Source organism: Vicugna pacos, chromosome 19 (assembly GCF_048564905.1).
Source record: "Vicugna pacos chromosome 19, VicPac4, whole genome shotgun sequence".
In the NCBI taxonomy this organism is placed as follows: domain Eukaryota; kingdom Metazoa; phylum Chordata; class Mammalia; order Artiodactyla; family Camelidae; genus Vicugna; species Vicugna pacos.
Window position 1 is genome coordinate 21,852,416 of NC_133005.1, and position 13,899 is coordinate 21,866,314.

At 47.8% G+C, this 13,899-nt stretch overlaps 2 protein-coding genes and 1 non-coding gene across 14 annotated transcripts in view; 2 read left to right on the top strand and 1 right to left on the bottom strand.

Moving 5' to 3' along the window:
* Positions 1-8,875, bottom strand: part of STK35 (serine/threonine kinase 35) — a 36,503-nt gene extending 27,628 nt beyond the window's left edge. The window contains exons 1-2 of one of the 3 annotated variants that reach the window (XR_004188477.2): positions 8,528-8,839; positions 7,338-7,938 (exon numbers count right to left, since the gene is read on the bottom strand). Coding sequence is in view for 2 of the 3 variants with exons in the window: in XM_031675007.2 (XP_031530867.1) it covers positions 7,338-7,938; positions 8,528-8,824 (898 nt within the window). In the remaining variant the exon portion in view is untranslated. Of the gene's footprint in view, positions 1-7,337; positions 7,939-8,013; positions 8,026-8,527 lie in introns of those variants that run through there. The other 2 variants (XM_031675007.2, XM_072943933.1) reach the window with 2 other exon arrangements.
* The window catches only part of PDYN (prodynorphin), an 87,775-nt gene continuing 82,580 nt past the window's right edge, over positions 8,705-13,899 (top strand). For 8 of the 10 annotated variants that reach the window (XM_072943934.1, XM_072943943.1, XM_072943937.1 and 5 more), the window contains exons 1-2: positions 8,705-9,236; positions 12,529-12,690. The gene's annotated coding sequence lies outside the window, so the exon portion shown is untranslated. The remainder of the gene's footprint in view (positions 9,237-12,528; positions 12,691-13,899) is intronic. The other 2 variants (XM_072943938.1, XM_072943942.1) reach the window with 2 other exon arrangements.
* On the top strand, positions 12,111-12,183 carry TRNAT-AGU (transfer RNA threonine (anticodon AGU)). The gene has a single exon. It is a non-coding gene; the product is annotated as a tRNA-Thr (tRNA).

Here is a 13,899-nt window from a genome sequence, read left to right on the forward strand (position 1 = left end):
GTGACTGAGCCCAACCCTGAAGACAAGTCCTCTGAGAAAAGTCCCAGTATCTCCCTTCTGCCAAAACTGAAGGTCTGCCAGAGGGTTTCCTTCACCCGTCACTTACTCTTCTTTATTATGAGAACTGGTGATCTGGGTAAAACCCCGCCAAGCCAAAAGGCCCTGAAATTACCAAGACACACAGCCTGTCAAAGCCAGTGGTTTGGAAGTTCTATGTTGATGCAAGAAGATGGACAAGCCAAAAGCTTTAGGTTTCTGACCATGATTTGACAGACCACACTTCCCCCGTTAATTACATAATTTGTTTATATTGCTCACAATCAAAAGTAATACAGGTAGAACCAGTTTAGGGCAGATGGGTTTTGTTTTTTAAAAATCAGTTGTTTCCCATCTCATAATCCTCTTTCTAGGTCACTGGCTCTAGTGGGCTGAGGCTCTTTATCTAAAAAGACTGCAAAATGAAGCGGCGATCTGAGCCCCAATCAATCTACACTCCAGAGTAAAGACCCATAAAAACGAGGGCAAGAAATGTTCGCTGGTGGTAGGGCCAGAAAGGAACTATTAAAAAGCTATCAAATTCCTTCTGCAAAGGCCACATCAGAAAACACTGAAACTTCTAGTGGGGAAATAAAGGGTGGGGAATGATGATTATTTTATATACAAAGTTGGTAACTATGGTAATCGAAGTAAAAGGAAAACAACTTTGCAAAACAGACTACATACAATGTAAGTCCAGGTTATGGGAATCCAGGGAAAGGGGAAAAAAAAGGTGAACGAGTTGGTGAGTGGGCAGGCAGACGAGACCTGGGCCCGGGAAGCCTGCTTTGGGGGAATGAGCAAAGGTCAGAGATGCTAAAGGAGGGGCTGTTTGTTGAGATGACAGCACTGGACAGGGAGCAGTCTCCAACTCAGACACAGCATCAGTGACCATGACAGAAGGGAAACGGGGGACGCCAGCTACTTGTCCCAAAGACAAAAAGCACTTCCTTGCACAGGCAAGCGCCTTGGACTCATTTCACGAGAAGCTGCAGCATGTGTTTTCATGCAAGAATCTCAGCTGCCCACAAAAAAACATGAGAGGCATGTCAGCATTCCAGTCCTTTCCTACAGGCAGATTGCCTCCCTGGGCCTCTCGGCTACCTCACATCACGGCAAGGTGGAGGGAGGGAACGCGGCACTCAACACACTGGCTGCATTTCTGTTGAGAGGCAGGTCACTGGAAGAGCACAGAGCAGAAGATGAAGAGCCAAGGTTTAGACCCCAACTCTGCCCATTGGTTTACTGGGTGGTTGAGACTGAGGGTGATGGGAAGGTAGCTAGAACCTGGGGCAAATCTCTGATCCACTCAGCCTCAGTCTTCTCACCCAGCATTATTACAGTGAGTTAAGTCACAGATGTGAAACACGCTTTGCAGAGGGTAAGGTACCTTGGGGAGCCACATCCTGACCACCACCATCGTCATTCCCACCTGACTGCAGCCAATCCTAGCAAGTTACCAACTTCAATACTCCTGGCACTGGAGGCCAGAGAAGACGGCTCCCACATGTCGGGCAAAAGATGACACTGAGATCAGAAAGTCAAAGTGTGTGATTATATCATCCCTGCCCCATAAACTGGGAAGAGACACCCACCTCACTGGGCTGTTGTAAGATTTAGCTGATACATGAAGCATCCTGCAAGGCGCCTGGACACTTAAGCAGACAAACACCGGGGACGAATCATGTTCATGTGTCTGGCTGGTCATAAAGCAGTATGTCAAGAATGCGGAATTTGGACAAGAACATCTGGATGTAAACCTAGACCCTGACCCCACAGTGCCTGCATGCTGGACAAGTGACTCAACCTGATGGCTCTTGATTTTCTTGTAAGACCGGGTTACAAAAGCAGCAGCCTAAAGTGGAGAGGCCTGTATGGGAGAATGAACCACGAAAACGCCATGAAAGGCTATCAGAACTTGGAACAGAGCAGGGACTTGTTAGCCCTGCAGAACCAACAGCCAGGCAGAGCGCGGGAGCCCACGCAGTCTGCTTGCCAGGCTCACTTCTCACCATTTTACAACTCGCCCTTTCCGCCCCTGAACGGAGTCCACACTCCTGGCAGCTGCTCCCCCCCAGGGCACCTCTCGCAGGCTGCAGGGAAATAACAGTGGCTGTGCTGGGTCCCCTGGACGGGCACTCACAGTGGAACGAGACCGCGTTTGTGCACTCCCCGCAACGCAACTCACACCTATTGACAGTAGGTCCTCAATAACTGGGTTGAGATGAATCAGGATGAGAATTGTTGGCTGGAGAGGCTTCAAACAGCAACAACAGGGAATGTTCTGGTATAGGGCATGCGGAATGTGTAGATTAACACAACTAGGTAGACACCCAGAATTTGTGAGTCACTGCAGAGGGCCCTGGCTCCATACCACCAAAAGCCAAATTCCAGTTGAAAATAAACTGATGTTGTTAGGGATCTTAGCTCTCCTGGAGAGTTAATTTATACTATAAAGAGCCCTACCCAATGCAACCCCAATTAATCAAAGCTCTCAATTAAGTAAGGGCTGTTTCTATCTCCTGGGGCTGGTATCTAAAACCCCCAATGCACCCAGAAGGCAGGCAGTCTGTGATAGCAAGAGAGAAGTCTGTGTGCTTGTCCCAAGACAATCAAGAGTACACCAGAAAGGAGGTAGAGGGTCCTTGGCAGCTGAGACATAGGGGAGGCACCCGTGGTGCTCCAAGTGCTGGTCAATACATAGTCAAAAACAAATGGTCTCTGAGTGAAGTATGATTATGCCTATTTAACAACCAAGAAAAACAGAAGAGGCCAGAACTTAAGCCCCTTCCCAAGAGTGCAGCACGGCTGTCAAGGGGAGCAGGATGCCGGCACATCATCTGGGCTTGGCTATCTGCTTAGCTGCTTTACATCAGCAGCCTCACTAACCTCAGTGCCTCAGTTGTCTTACCTGTAAAATAGGGATAATTATAGACTTTCAAAGGTGGCTGTGAGGATTGAATCAGCTAACAGGTTTAAGGCTTTGAGAACAGCTCCCGGCACACAGCCAATGAGTTTTATTTTTATTAACAGGATGAAACGGGGACTAAGACCTTCTGACTCCAGTCAGTACCAATGTTCTACTGTATCCCGTTCATTTCCAGGGCCTTTAATGCCGCCTTTTATCTATGTCAGGGTAGCCAAAGATCACCATTCAGCCTCTGCCTCTACCTCTACCTGGGGTTCTCTAAACTCTGAGGCCCCACCCTATAGCAGAGAATTCAGAGTTGCTTTCTGGAGGCCTGGGATGGGTGCCCGGCTCCGAGCCTGAAGTTTCCCTAGGCTGAGAGACTACAGGCCGACAGCCCCTCCACTAAGACCCTGGCCGCTCCCCACACCCAGTCCCCCTCACAGCTTACTGAAGTCTACTTCCTTCCTTGCTTCCCCAGGCCTCTCTCCTCCCAGGAGGAACCTCTACTGTTTTCCAGGACACCCACCACTCGTAACCTTGCACTGTGGTCGTCTGGGTACGTACGTGTCTTCTGTGTGCCTCATGGAGGAAACGTGGTACAGCCTCTTCTAATACGATGTGCGGCTCAGTCACCACTGGGCATCGGTGTGCAGACAAGACTACAGCCCAAAGGCCGAGATTCCCACCCATGTCAAGCCACCTAAAGGCATCTTGAGTACAGCAAACGTTAAATAATTGGTAAAATGAAACAAGTTTTACCAAGTTAGGATAAGCTAGGCTCCTAGAGTTTTCAAACTTCTAATTCAGTTGTCTTGGATTTTTTTCTTTCTTTTTGTCTTTATTTGTTGCCTCTGTCAGAAGGATCAATGTGCACCTTAGAGAGCACCAGAATTTGAGTTTGACAGTGAGCTCAGGCTTGCCTGCTGTCTAAGTGGCAGTAATCTTGAACCCAGTTTTAGGTGCATTCAAGACAGGGTCCTTTGGCGATGGAAACAAGAGTATAAAAGCAAACTCTTGATGCCTTAACTCTTTTCTTTTAATGAAAACTACTTGAAAGTTAAAGCCACCAACCCATCAATCAAATAATTTATAGGACTGTTAATCTGGTTTAAAAAAGCCTGGGAGGGTGGTTTGAATTCTACCACAAACTCATTTGGGGCAAGTCTTGTCCCTTTTCTGGGCTTCCATTTCCTCCCCTGTGAAACAGAAGGTCAGATCAGACGTCTAAGACTGCTCACCAACTCCGGTTCTCTATATAATACTCTGCGTAGGACTTACCTGGTCTATGTTTAGAGAGAAAGGAAAGACACAAAGACAGAAGTCTATCAAAGTTGGGTAAGATGAAGACCTGCCATTAGGAAGTCTCCTCCCCCATCTTTGATATTGGATTATTCATGTATAATTTTTTAAAACTATGGTCAAGTTGATACTACAGCGGAGGAAGAAAAAATCATTCTCTATTTGGCCCAGTTGTGAAATAAATTCCACTTTTTTCTCTACGGATCCACATGTTCCTAGGTCCACTTTTCTGCTAACTTTGGGCCAACTCCTGATTCTCATTTTTTCTGTTAATTTCTAGAACATGGTACAAAGCCGCTGTTAATGAGCCAACTTGCCTTTTCCTCCTGTGACTCTGATTAGCGTTTGAATCTCCTACAGGTCCTTAAACTTTTCAAATTAAGTTCCTTTGGGTCAAAGAGTTTTTTTTTCTTCTGCAAATATCACTATAGGCTCTCAGTAGAAGTTTGTGGATTTGGTTCATTTAAACTTTAAGGCACATTAACACTTATCTGTTCAAAATTATTGTGAATTGCAGGTGACTTGGCAAGAGGTGACTGCAAAGGACATTCTGATTAATGACAGCGCTGAACCAGATTATCTGTAAACTAGAAGGAATCTGCCCCAGGGCAGATTAAGACTGCTAACTCTTGGAAGGTGAAGTCAAGAAAACTTAACCTGGAGTATTGTGGGTCTGTGTTCTCTAATATTGCTAGCAAAAAGCTCAATGCCCATTTACTGCTTTTTAAATTGACACCTGACGTGTAAGTGTGAACATCAGTTTCATAAGCAGAGACAACATGCATGGTCTGTACTGCTGCATCCCTGGGCCCAGAACACAGACTGACCCACGGTAGAGGCTCATATTTAAGACTCCAAACAACTAAAATGGACATATTAAGTCTGTGACCTAAAAACAAAATATTTCTTTCTTTTTTTTTTTTAGGCCTCAGTTTTAGTTCACAAAGGGAGGAAGAAAATACCAGTGTTTCTGTCAACTTGGCGCTGCCGACAACACGGGAAACCAAATGTGTTCCATGGTCAAACAAATTTGGGAAACTTAGACAGGAACACTGTCAATCTCGATGTGGATGATGGTGGGAGATTCAAGATGTAGCCTGAACTTACTGGAAAAACAGTGAATTTCTCCTCCTTTGGAGCCCTTGCTGACATTCTCAGGCTGCAAAACAACTCTGTAACAGGTGACTCTTATCCTATGAATAAAGGAACGCACCCCACAGTTTTAAACAACTTGTCCCCTGTCTTCTGAAGTCAGTTAAACCAGGACTAAATGTCTGACCCCATAGTGCACGGTATTAACCACTGTGCTATGCTACTACAGTTGGCTGTAGTTTTGACAAATTCTACAAGTGAAGAGAGTTTGAACAGTGCATGCAGGGAGAGGAAGCGAAGACTTCTACCCCAGGCTGAAGTTTCAAAACTGGTATCAATGAACTGAGGGCAGAACGGGACTCTTTGACAAATTCCTATATCCCAAGGCAGTCGTGTAATATGAAGCCCAGATCATTCACTATTCACAGAGACAACAGTCTGAGAATGAAATAAAGAGCTTGCAGGATACCAGTAAGCTATAGGCATCTCCTGGAAAGTCTTTTTGAAACAAATATATTCACCCAGGAGAGAGGGTGGGCTTTGTAGGTCGATCGAGCAGGAATGGGCATAAAATGCAGAAGCCTATTTTGAAAAAGGACCACAGGTGATACTGATCGTGTCCCGCAATCCACTGTCAAGCAATGTACTTGAAACAAGACAGAGAGTTCTCTTGGGATGGGCGTGTAGGATCTTAAAGCCAGGCAACAGCTACAAACAAAATGCCCAGTCCAACCCCACCCGAAATCCTACCCATTCTTACAGGTCAGCTTTCGTTCATCCTCCAGGTAAGGAGAGTACAGTGACCCCTTTTAAACAGGATTGAGACTTTGAATCAAGACAGATCTGGGTTCCCATCGCTTATGCCATGAAAAATTCTAGTAAAGAAACTAGGAGTACAACCCTACTTCCCTTACATGCTGATTAACCTTCATCAACTTATACTTGTTCACCTTTACTTTCTCCATTTATAGAAAGAGGAGAGGATTTACTTTGAAAGTTATTATCTAAAGTCACTCTAAGATATCTGAAGCATAGTTAGGGCTCAGATTAGCAACCTCTCTGCTGAGGACGTCTCCTCGGGCCTCCCTAGCCCACTGGCCCTCTCTTCTCTGAACAAACGGATCTTGGCTACCTATAGTCTGACAAGACATTTGAGTACTGAGCACTCAGGATGAACACACTCCCTAACTGCGGTAAAACCTCGAAACTAGGACTAGCCCTCCCAGGACTGCAACCCCCGCCGTGCTTCACTGAGCCCCATCCTTCTTATAAATAAAACCACTTGCAAACCAGCCTCAGAGGATTAAGAATGTGAAAAACTGGAGGGAAAAGATGTTAGATGTTGTTATGTGACAGCTCTAGGCCCACCTGTGGGGTTATTATTCTGCAGGCCCCAAGAGGACTTAGCCAGAAAACCACCAGTTTGCTTGACTGCCCTGGGATGAAGGAAGAGCTGAGAGGGGCGGAAGGTTGTCTCAGAGGAAAACGAAGACTAGGAAGTAAGAGTTTGCAGGGTGGAGCTGGAGGGTGTCAGGATATTTGGAACCAGACAGGGAGGGGATGTGGGTGGGTCCAGCCAAGTTTTTCCTTTTTGTTAGTTTTGGGAGGGAAAGAGAAGAGGCCCTGGAGCGGGGAGGACTCTGAAGTTCTTCTACCAACTCTGGATCCAAAGCCCTCCGCTCCCAAATCAGCCCCTGAGAGAGCTGGACGTTTCATAATAATGGCTCACACTTACTGAGCACTTAGTAAGACAATGGTTGGCACTTAATGAGCACTTGTTATGAAAATACCAGCTAACGTTTGTGCTGGGGTCTGAACCTGGATGCTGAAATGAGATCATGGAGGGCCCGAGTGCCGGGTCCCGAAAGGAGGGTGTGTCTACGTCCAGGGTGACAGGACCAGGAGCACGGTCTAGGGGCCTAGGGGTCAGCTGGGGCCGAGCCCACTAGCTTATTGGGTCCAGGCCCTGCTTGGCCAGGGCGGCCCGCGGCGCTCTTACCTTTGAGCGAGGTCTCCACCAGGCGCAGGTAAAGCTGCGAGCTCTTGTTGCCGTGGCTCATGCGCTGAGCTAGCCCGTTGCGCTGCAGGACGCACTCCTCAAACTGCACGACGTTCTGGTGGCGCCGCTTGAGGCTGGTCAGGGCCCAGAATTCGGCCAGCGCCAGCTCCACGTTCTCGGGGGCGTCGCAGCGGATCTTCTTGACCGCCACCCGGGCCCCGCTGCGCCCGGCCACTGCCTCGTAAACCACACCGTAGCTGCCGCGCCCGATCTCCGCCAACAGGCTGTAGCGCGGCCGCGCCGACCCGCCGCCGCCCTCCGGCCGCCGCCGCGCCAGGTAGGCCTCGCCCGGGGCCTCGGCCGCCACCGGATCCATGGCCTGGGCCGCCGCCGCCGGCCTCAGCTTCGCGCTGAGCGCCCGCGGCACTGGGCTTCGCCTTTTCCGCTCGGGGCTTTGTGTACCTCTGCGGGCGCCGTCCTCCTCCCCCGTTTCCATGGCTGCGGGCGGTGGGGGGAGCAGCAACGGCGCTGCCCGGGTCCCCCCTGCCTCATCCCTCCGTCCGGCCCCGGGACGCGGAGGAGCGGGACCTTGGATTGTGACCTGCGGGCGGAAGAAGCGGTTAAACGACCAGGCCGAGGCGGGGAGGCCAGGAGAGCAGGCCGTAGGGCGTCCCACCTCCTCCTCCGGCCGCCGCGGCCCCTTTAAGACGGAAGCCACGGCTGCTGACTGAACGGGGGAGGGGAAAGCGGGAAAGACGAAACCACAGGGCAGTGGCTCAGAGGGGGGAGCCGGAAAGAAAAGCAAAAACTCCCCGCCTTTTCAGTTAATTTATCGTGTAGCAATACGAAAAGCGAGGACCCGCAGATTTCGTGACCTAGGAAAATCGCCTTAAGAAGCAATTCGGACTGTTGAAGTCTGTTTCCCCGCCTGACTCCCTGTGGGATGCCCCTCCCCACGTCCCGCCCTGTGATCTCCCGGGTGTAAACAGACCATTGAATTAAGCCCGAGCTGGAGCCCAGCGGACCGACCCAAGTCCCGCAGGGCCGCGGGTGGAAGGGGGTGACTTAAAAGTTCGGCGTCCCTGAGCGCGCCGACCAGGGGGCTCCAACTGCCCTCCCTAGGCGCCCGAGACCGCGGGGGTACTTTCAGCTTCGGTACTAGCTTTTTACTCCGCTGACCGCGCCCTTACCTGGCCGGCGTCCTTCCACTTCCGGGCAGCCCGTTTCCCCCCTAAGACCCCCGGCTGGGGATGGTCTGCTCCAGGCTGGGGCTGCCTCCGGTACGGAGCCGCGCGAGAGGCTGTGGCCCGCGCCAGGCGTGCGGCGCAGCCTGCAGCTGCATGGGTGATGGCAGCGTCGCTCTCGGGGGAGAACTGGGCATCTAGGCTCTCCACGTGTTCGCGCCAGCTGAGCCCTTTACGTAACCCCTTTATATAAGCCGCACCTCCCGCCCTCACTCGGGCCCGCGGGGGCTCCTGGTGTCCCATCTCCCGGGAGGTAGGCCGAGTACCGCGCCGCCGGGGTCCTGCCAAGGTCGGCGGGCCAGCCGCAGCCGGGCGCACCCGGCACGCCACGCCGGGGCCCAATCACAGGCGAGAACACAAAACCCACAAAAAATAGGCGCCAAATTCCAGCGATCCGCTGTGGCTTCCCGGCCTCCGCAGCTGTCTGCGCACGGCAACCTCTTCTTTTCCTCTCCGGCTCTGAGAGAAGAGGAACCGCACCCAGTAGGCCCTAATAAATGCTGATTGCTTGAGTGGATTGGTCGGTTTAATTAACTCACAAATCGTGCCTGGGAACCGCCAGGACTGGGCTGGAATCCACACCCTGTCTCCTATTAGCCCCTTAATCCTGGGCAGATCATTGCCTACTTGGAGCCTCAGTTTCCTCTTATACAAAGTGGGTAAACTGCGTCTTACCTCCCAGGGTTGATAGCGCCAAGTGAAATGTATATATTTATATATAAAGTGGCTAATTGGGTGCAAGGCTGAGAGCGCTCAGTGTAAGCTCCACTTAAGCATGAATTTTTTAATATTTTGTTCACTGCTTTGTATCTCAATGCCTAGTAGGTGCCCCATGTTTATTAACTGCATCGCCAGATATTTATTGAATGTCTCTAATGCACTAGGCGCCGTCTTTGTTCTAAGTTGCCAGGGAAAGAGCAATAAACAAGACAGTCTACCTTGGTTGAGGTACTGTGCCTTATCAAATCATATGGGTGACCTTGTGCAAGTTAATTAACTTTTTGTGTCGAGTCATCTATGATACGGAAGAACAGTAGTTGGAGGATTCAGTGAGGTTAAAATAGGACAGGGCCTTGCACACACTAAATGTTAGATATTAAATAACCTAATACATTAATAATTCACAAATATATAATAATATAGCATCTTTTTTTGACAGGGATAAGTGTCAGAGAAAAAGAATGAGCCAAAAAGTGTCTGGGATCTGGGGACAGGCCGCTTCTGTTAGTGTGGTCATTGAAAGACTAATTTTTTTTTCAATAAAATTTCAAATTTACATATAAATTGCAAGAATAGTAAAGAATCTCATACACTTTTTAACCAGAATAACGATTAGCTATATTTTACTACATTTGCATTATCATATTCTCTCTTGTGGATATGTGTATGTATATTGTACACAATATGTATATGTGCTTTTTCCCCAAACCACTTTAGAGTAAGTTTCAGACCTCGTGCCCCTTTAATCCCTAAATACTTATGTGTATATTTCCTAAAAACATGGATATTCTTTTGCAAAATCTCAGTACAATTATCAAAATCGAGAATTTTAGCAATAGAATTCTTAAATACATCTTTCATATTTAATTTTTGCTTATTGTCCCAATAATATAGCATTCCCTAAGATCCAGGATCACATTTTGCATTTGGTTGTCATGCCTCTTTAGTTTCCTTTAATTTAGAAAGGCAGTTAATTACTTTTCATTGTCCTTTATGACCTTGACATGTTTGAAGAGTACTGGTGAGTTATTTTGTAGATGTCCCTAAGTTTGGATTTCTCTGATATTTTCTCATGATTAATTAGAATCAGGTTATGCATTTTGGGCAGGAAAGCCACTGAAAGAAATTGTGTCCTCAGTGTATCACATCAGGAGGCGCAATATGTTGGCTTATTCCAATATTGATGATGTTAACTTTGATCGTTTTGTTAAGGTGGTGTCTGCCAAGGTTCCCGTTGTAACTAAGTATTTTGTAGGAAGTGGGAAGTTATTTTCGGACCATCCTGTTTTTCATCAGACCCTCACCCACTGTTTTTAATATTCATTAATGATTCTTGCCTGAGTCAGTTATTCTAATGGTAACAAAGTAGTGATTGGAAGGCCTCTGTATTACTTTGTTAGGGCTACCATAACAAAATACCACGAGCTGGGTGGTTTAACAGAAGTTTATTTTCTCGAAGTTTCAGAGACTAGAAGTCCAGGGTCAAAGTGCTGGCAGGTTTGGTTCCTCCTGAGACCTCTCTCCATAGTTTGCAGGTGGCAGCCTTCTGGCTGTGTCCCCACAAGACGTTTTCTCTGTGTGGGTATCTTATCCTTTTCTTATAAGGACACAGTCACATTGGTTTAGGGCGCACCCTGACTGGCTTATTTTTACCTTAATCAGCCTTTTAAAGACTTTATCTCCAAATATGTTACATTCTAAGGTAGTGGAGGCTGTGAATTCAACATATGATTTTGGCAGGGATGGGGAGGGGGGCAGTCTATAACAGGTCAATAACAGTCTCTTTGGAATATGACGCGTGAGCTGAAACCTGAGGCCAGCCCTGCTAAACTATGGAAAGGTATTTCAGGAAGAGGGGAATAAGTAGAGAAGCCCTGAGACAGGAACATGATTGATGTCAAACTTAAGCCAATTGGTGAGAATGTGAAATGGTACACCTACTTTGGCAAAAAAAACTTTGGCAGTTTCCTATAAAGTTAAATACATATCTACTCTGTGGCCCAGTAATCCCATGCCTAGGTATTTACCCAAGATAAAGGAAAACTTATGTTCACAAATACACTGGCATAAGAATGTTTATCGTGGCTTTTTCCATAAAAGTCTCAAACTGGAAAATACTCTAATGTTCATCAGTAAATGACTAGATAACTAAATTGTGGTATTCTTGAACCAAGAAATGCTGTTCAGTGGGGGGAAAAAAGAATGAAGTATTGATCTGACAACAAGGATGAATCAAAATAATTCTGTTAAGTGAAAGAAGCCAGGCACCAGAGGGTATATATAAACTGGATGATTTTATATACGATTCTTTAAAATGCAAACTAATTTATGGTGACAGAAAGCAAATTAGTAGTTGGGGTGCGGACGGAGGGAGGGATGGAATACAAAGGTATATGGGAAACTTTCTGAGGAGATGGATACGTTCATTATCTTGAAATTATCTTGTGATAGTTTCAAGGGGGCAGTATGTTAAAAAACACTTCAAACTGTACACTTTAAATAAACGCAATTTAGGTACATCAATTTTACAGCTTTACCTCAATAAAGCTGTAAAAAAATGGAGGAAAAATACATTCTCTGTGATTCCATTAATATAAAGTCAAGCTGCACTGCTCTGCGGTGGCAGGAATCATATCAGTGGTTATCTTTGGATGGGAATTTAGATGCCAAGGGGCACAAGGGAATTTTCTGGGTGATGGAATTTTATTGTATGTAAATTAGATTGTAATAAAGTTGATTTAAAAGATGAAAAAGCAAACCCAAAACATGCCACCATGAACACTCACATTGTACTTAGAGCTTCTAGGGGGGCGGGTATAGCTCAGTGGTAGAGCGCATGCTTAGTATGCATGAGGGCCTGGGTTCAATCCCTAGTACCTCCATTAAATAGATAAATAAACCTGATTGTTAAGAGCTTCTAGGGACAGAAGGCTACCTCGTGCTCAGGAAGGGCTCTGTTCCTTCCCTCATCAGCCCCATGGGTTGAGCAAGCTCTCTTCCAGCCAGTTTCCCCACCTGAATTTTAAGAGAGCTTGGATCTGAAGTTCTGAGAAGACCATAAGGAATATAGATCCTGTCACATGCTTGTGAGAAGGGCCAGGCTACTTGAAAAATTGTTGATGGCTTGACCATTTTTTCTTTTATTCTGGTTTTTCTTAAGTTACAAAAGTAACCTCTTCTTATGATGGCCAATAGCCAACATTTATTAATGTTTTCTCTCTCTCAAGCACTGGATTTCACAAATTCTCATGAACGACCATCCTGTGAGGTTTACTATCATCAGCCCCATTTTCCAGATGAGGAGACTGAGGGAGGAGTTTGATCAGCTGGGATTGGAACTGAGATGCCAGGCTCTGCACACCACCTTACCCGGCTCAGCCCTTCCCAAGGTAAGCATTTATGGGAACGTTTACGGCAAGCCTTCCACGCTTTTCTCTGTTGACAAACAGGCCTACCTGGAGTTCCCTGGAGCCCCACACAGTGCCAGACATGATTAGAGGTCAACATTTAGTGACAAGAAGAGAAGGAAAAGGGACAGGTAGCAGTGAGGCTTTAGGCCCTTCCAGTAAACACTGGCCTTTGAGAGAGCTGACAAAGAAAATAAGACATAATGGAATTATGTGATTCCAAATAACATTAGCCCTCAAAGGACAATAAAGCCAGTGAAGGAATAGCAAGGGAGAGGGGAGGTGCTATTTTAGAGTGGATGGTTTGGGAAAACTGCTGTAAGGAGGTGACCATTGAGTAGAGACCTCATTGAAGTAAAAGAATCGGCGAAATACATACTGACTAGAAGAGCAGTCCTCCCTCGTCTGAGGGAAGATCAAGTGCAATGGCCCTGAGGTGGGAGGTTGCAAGGGGGCCTGTGGCACTGAGTGCAGGGAATAGGGGAGAGTCATGAGGAGGCTCGGAGAATGCGGAGAGACAAGATGGGGCCCACTCATGAGGCAGGGGCTTGTGGGCGGCAGTGAGGACATGGAGCAATGACAGCACGCGAAGCGCTGTGGTTAGTGATGCAGCTGGAGAGGGCTGAGGCTCAGGTGAGTTGCCCCGTAGCAAGAAGCAGAATGGTCATGCACCCTCTCCATCCCTGGTACTTAAGGGGTGAGAACACCCAAGGGGCAGCCAGCCTCGGGTGAAGGGGGTGGTGCCATGGGAAGTAGCTGGCCTAGCCTGGGAGGGGAAGGGTGGGTGCAGTGGAGGAGTGTGGAGGGGATGGCAGCTGGGAGACGGGGCTGAGACCGCTCCAGTGGAAAGAGAGTGGGCAGGGGGAGGAAGGGTTGGGGGCTGGACGTGGCGCGGGGCTATGGCAGAGATAATGGTGGTTGTAGTAGAGTAGCTGGGGGTGGGAGCGGGTTAAGGGGAGAGGAGGGCTTCAGAGGGGCCGTGGAGATGCTGAAGGACAGAAGCTGGAGGTGGGTACCTCAACAGAGAGTATAATCTGAGTAGGGTGCTATGCTGTCGTCTTAAGCTCCCCTTGCATAATGGAACTGGATTTCAGGAGCTCCGGGAGGGCCTGTCCAAGAGAAACCAGAGCCTGTCGTGCTGCCTAACACCATGGGTCTCACAGCAACTGTTATACGAATGGGAAGATTGAG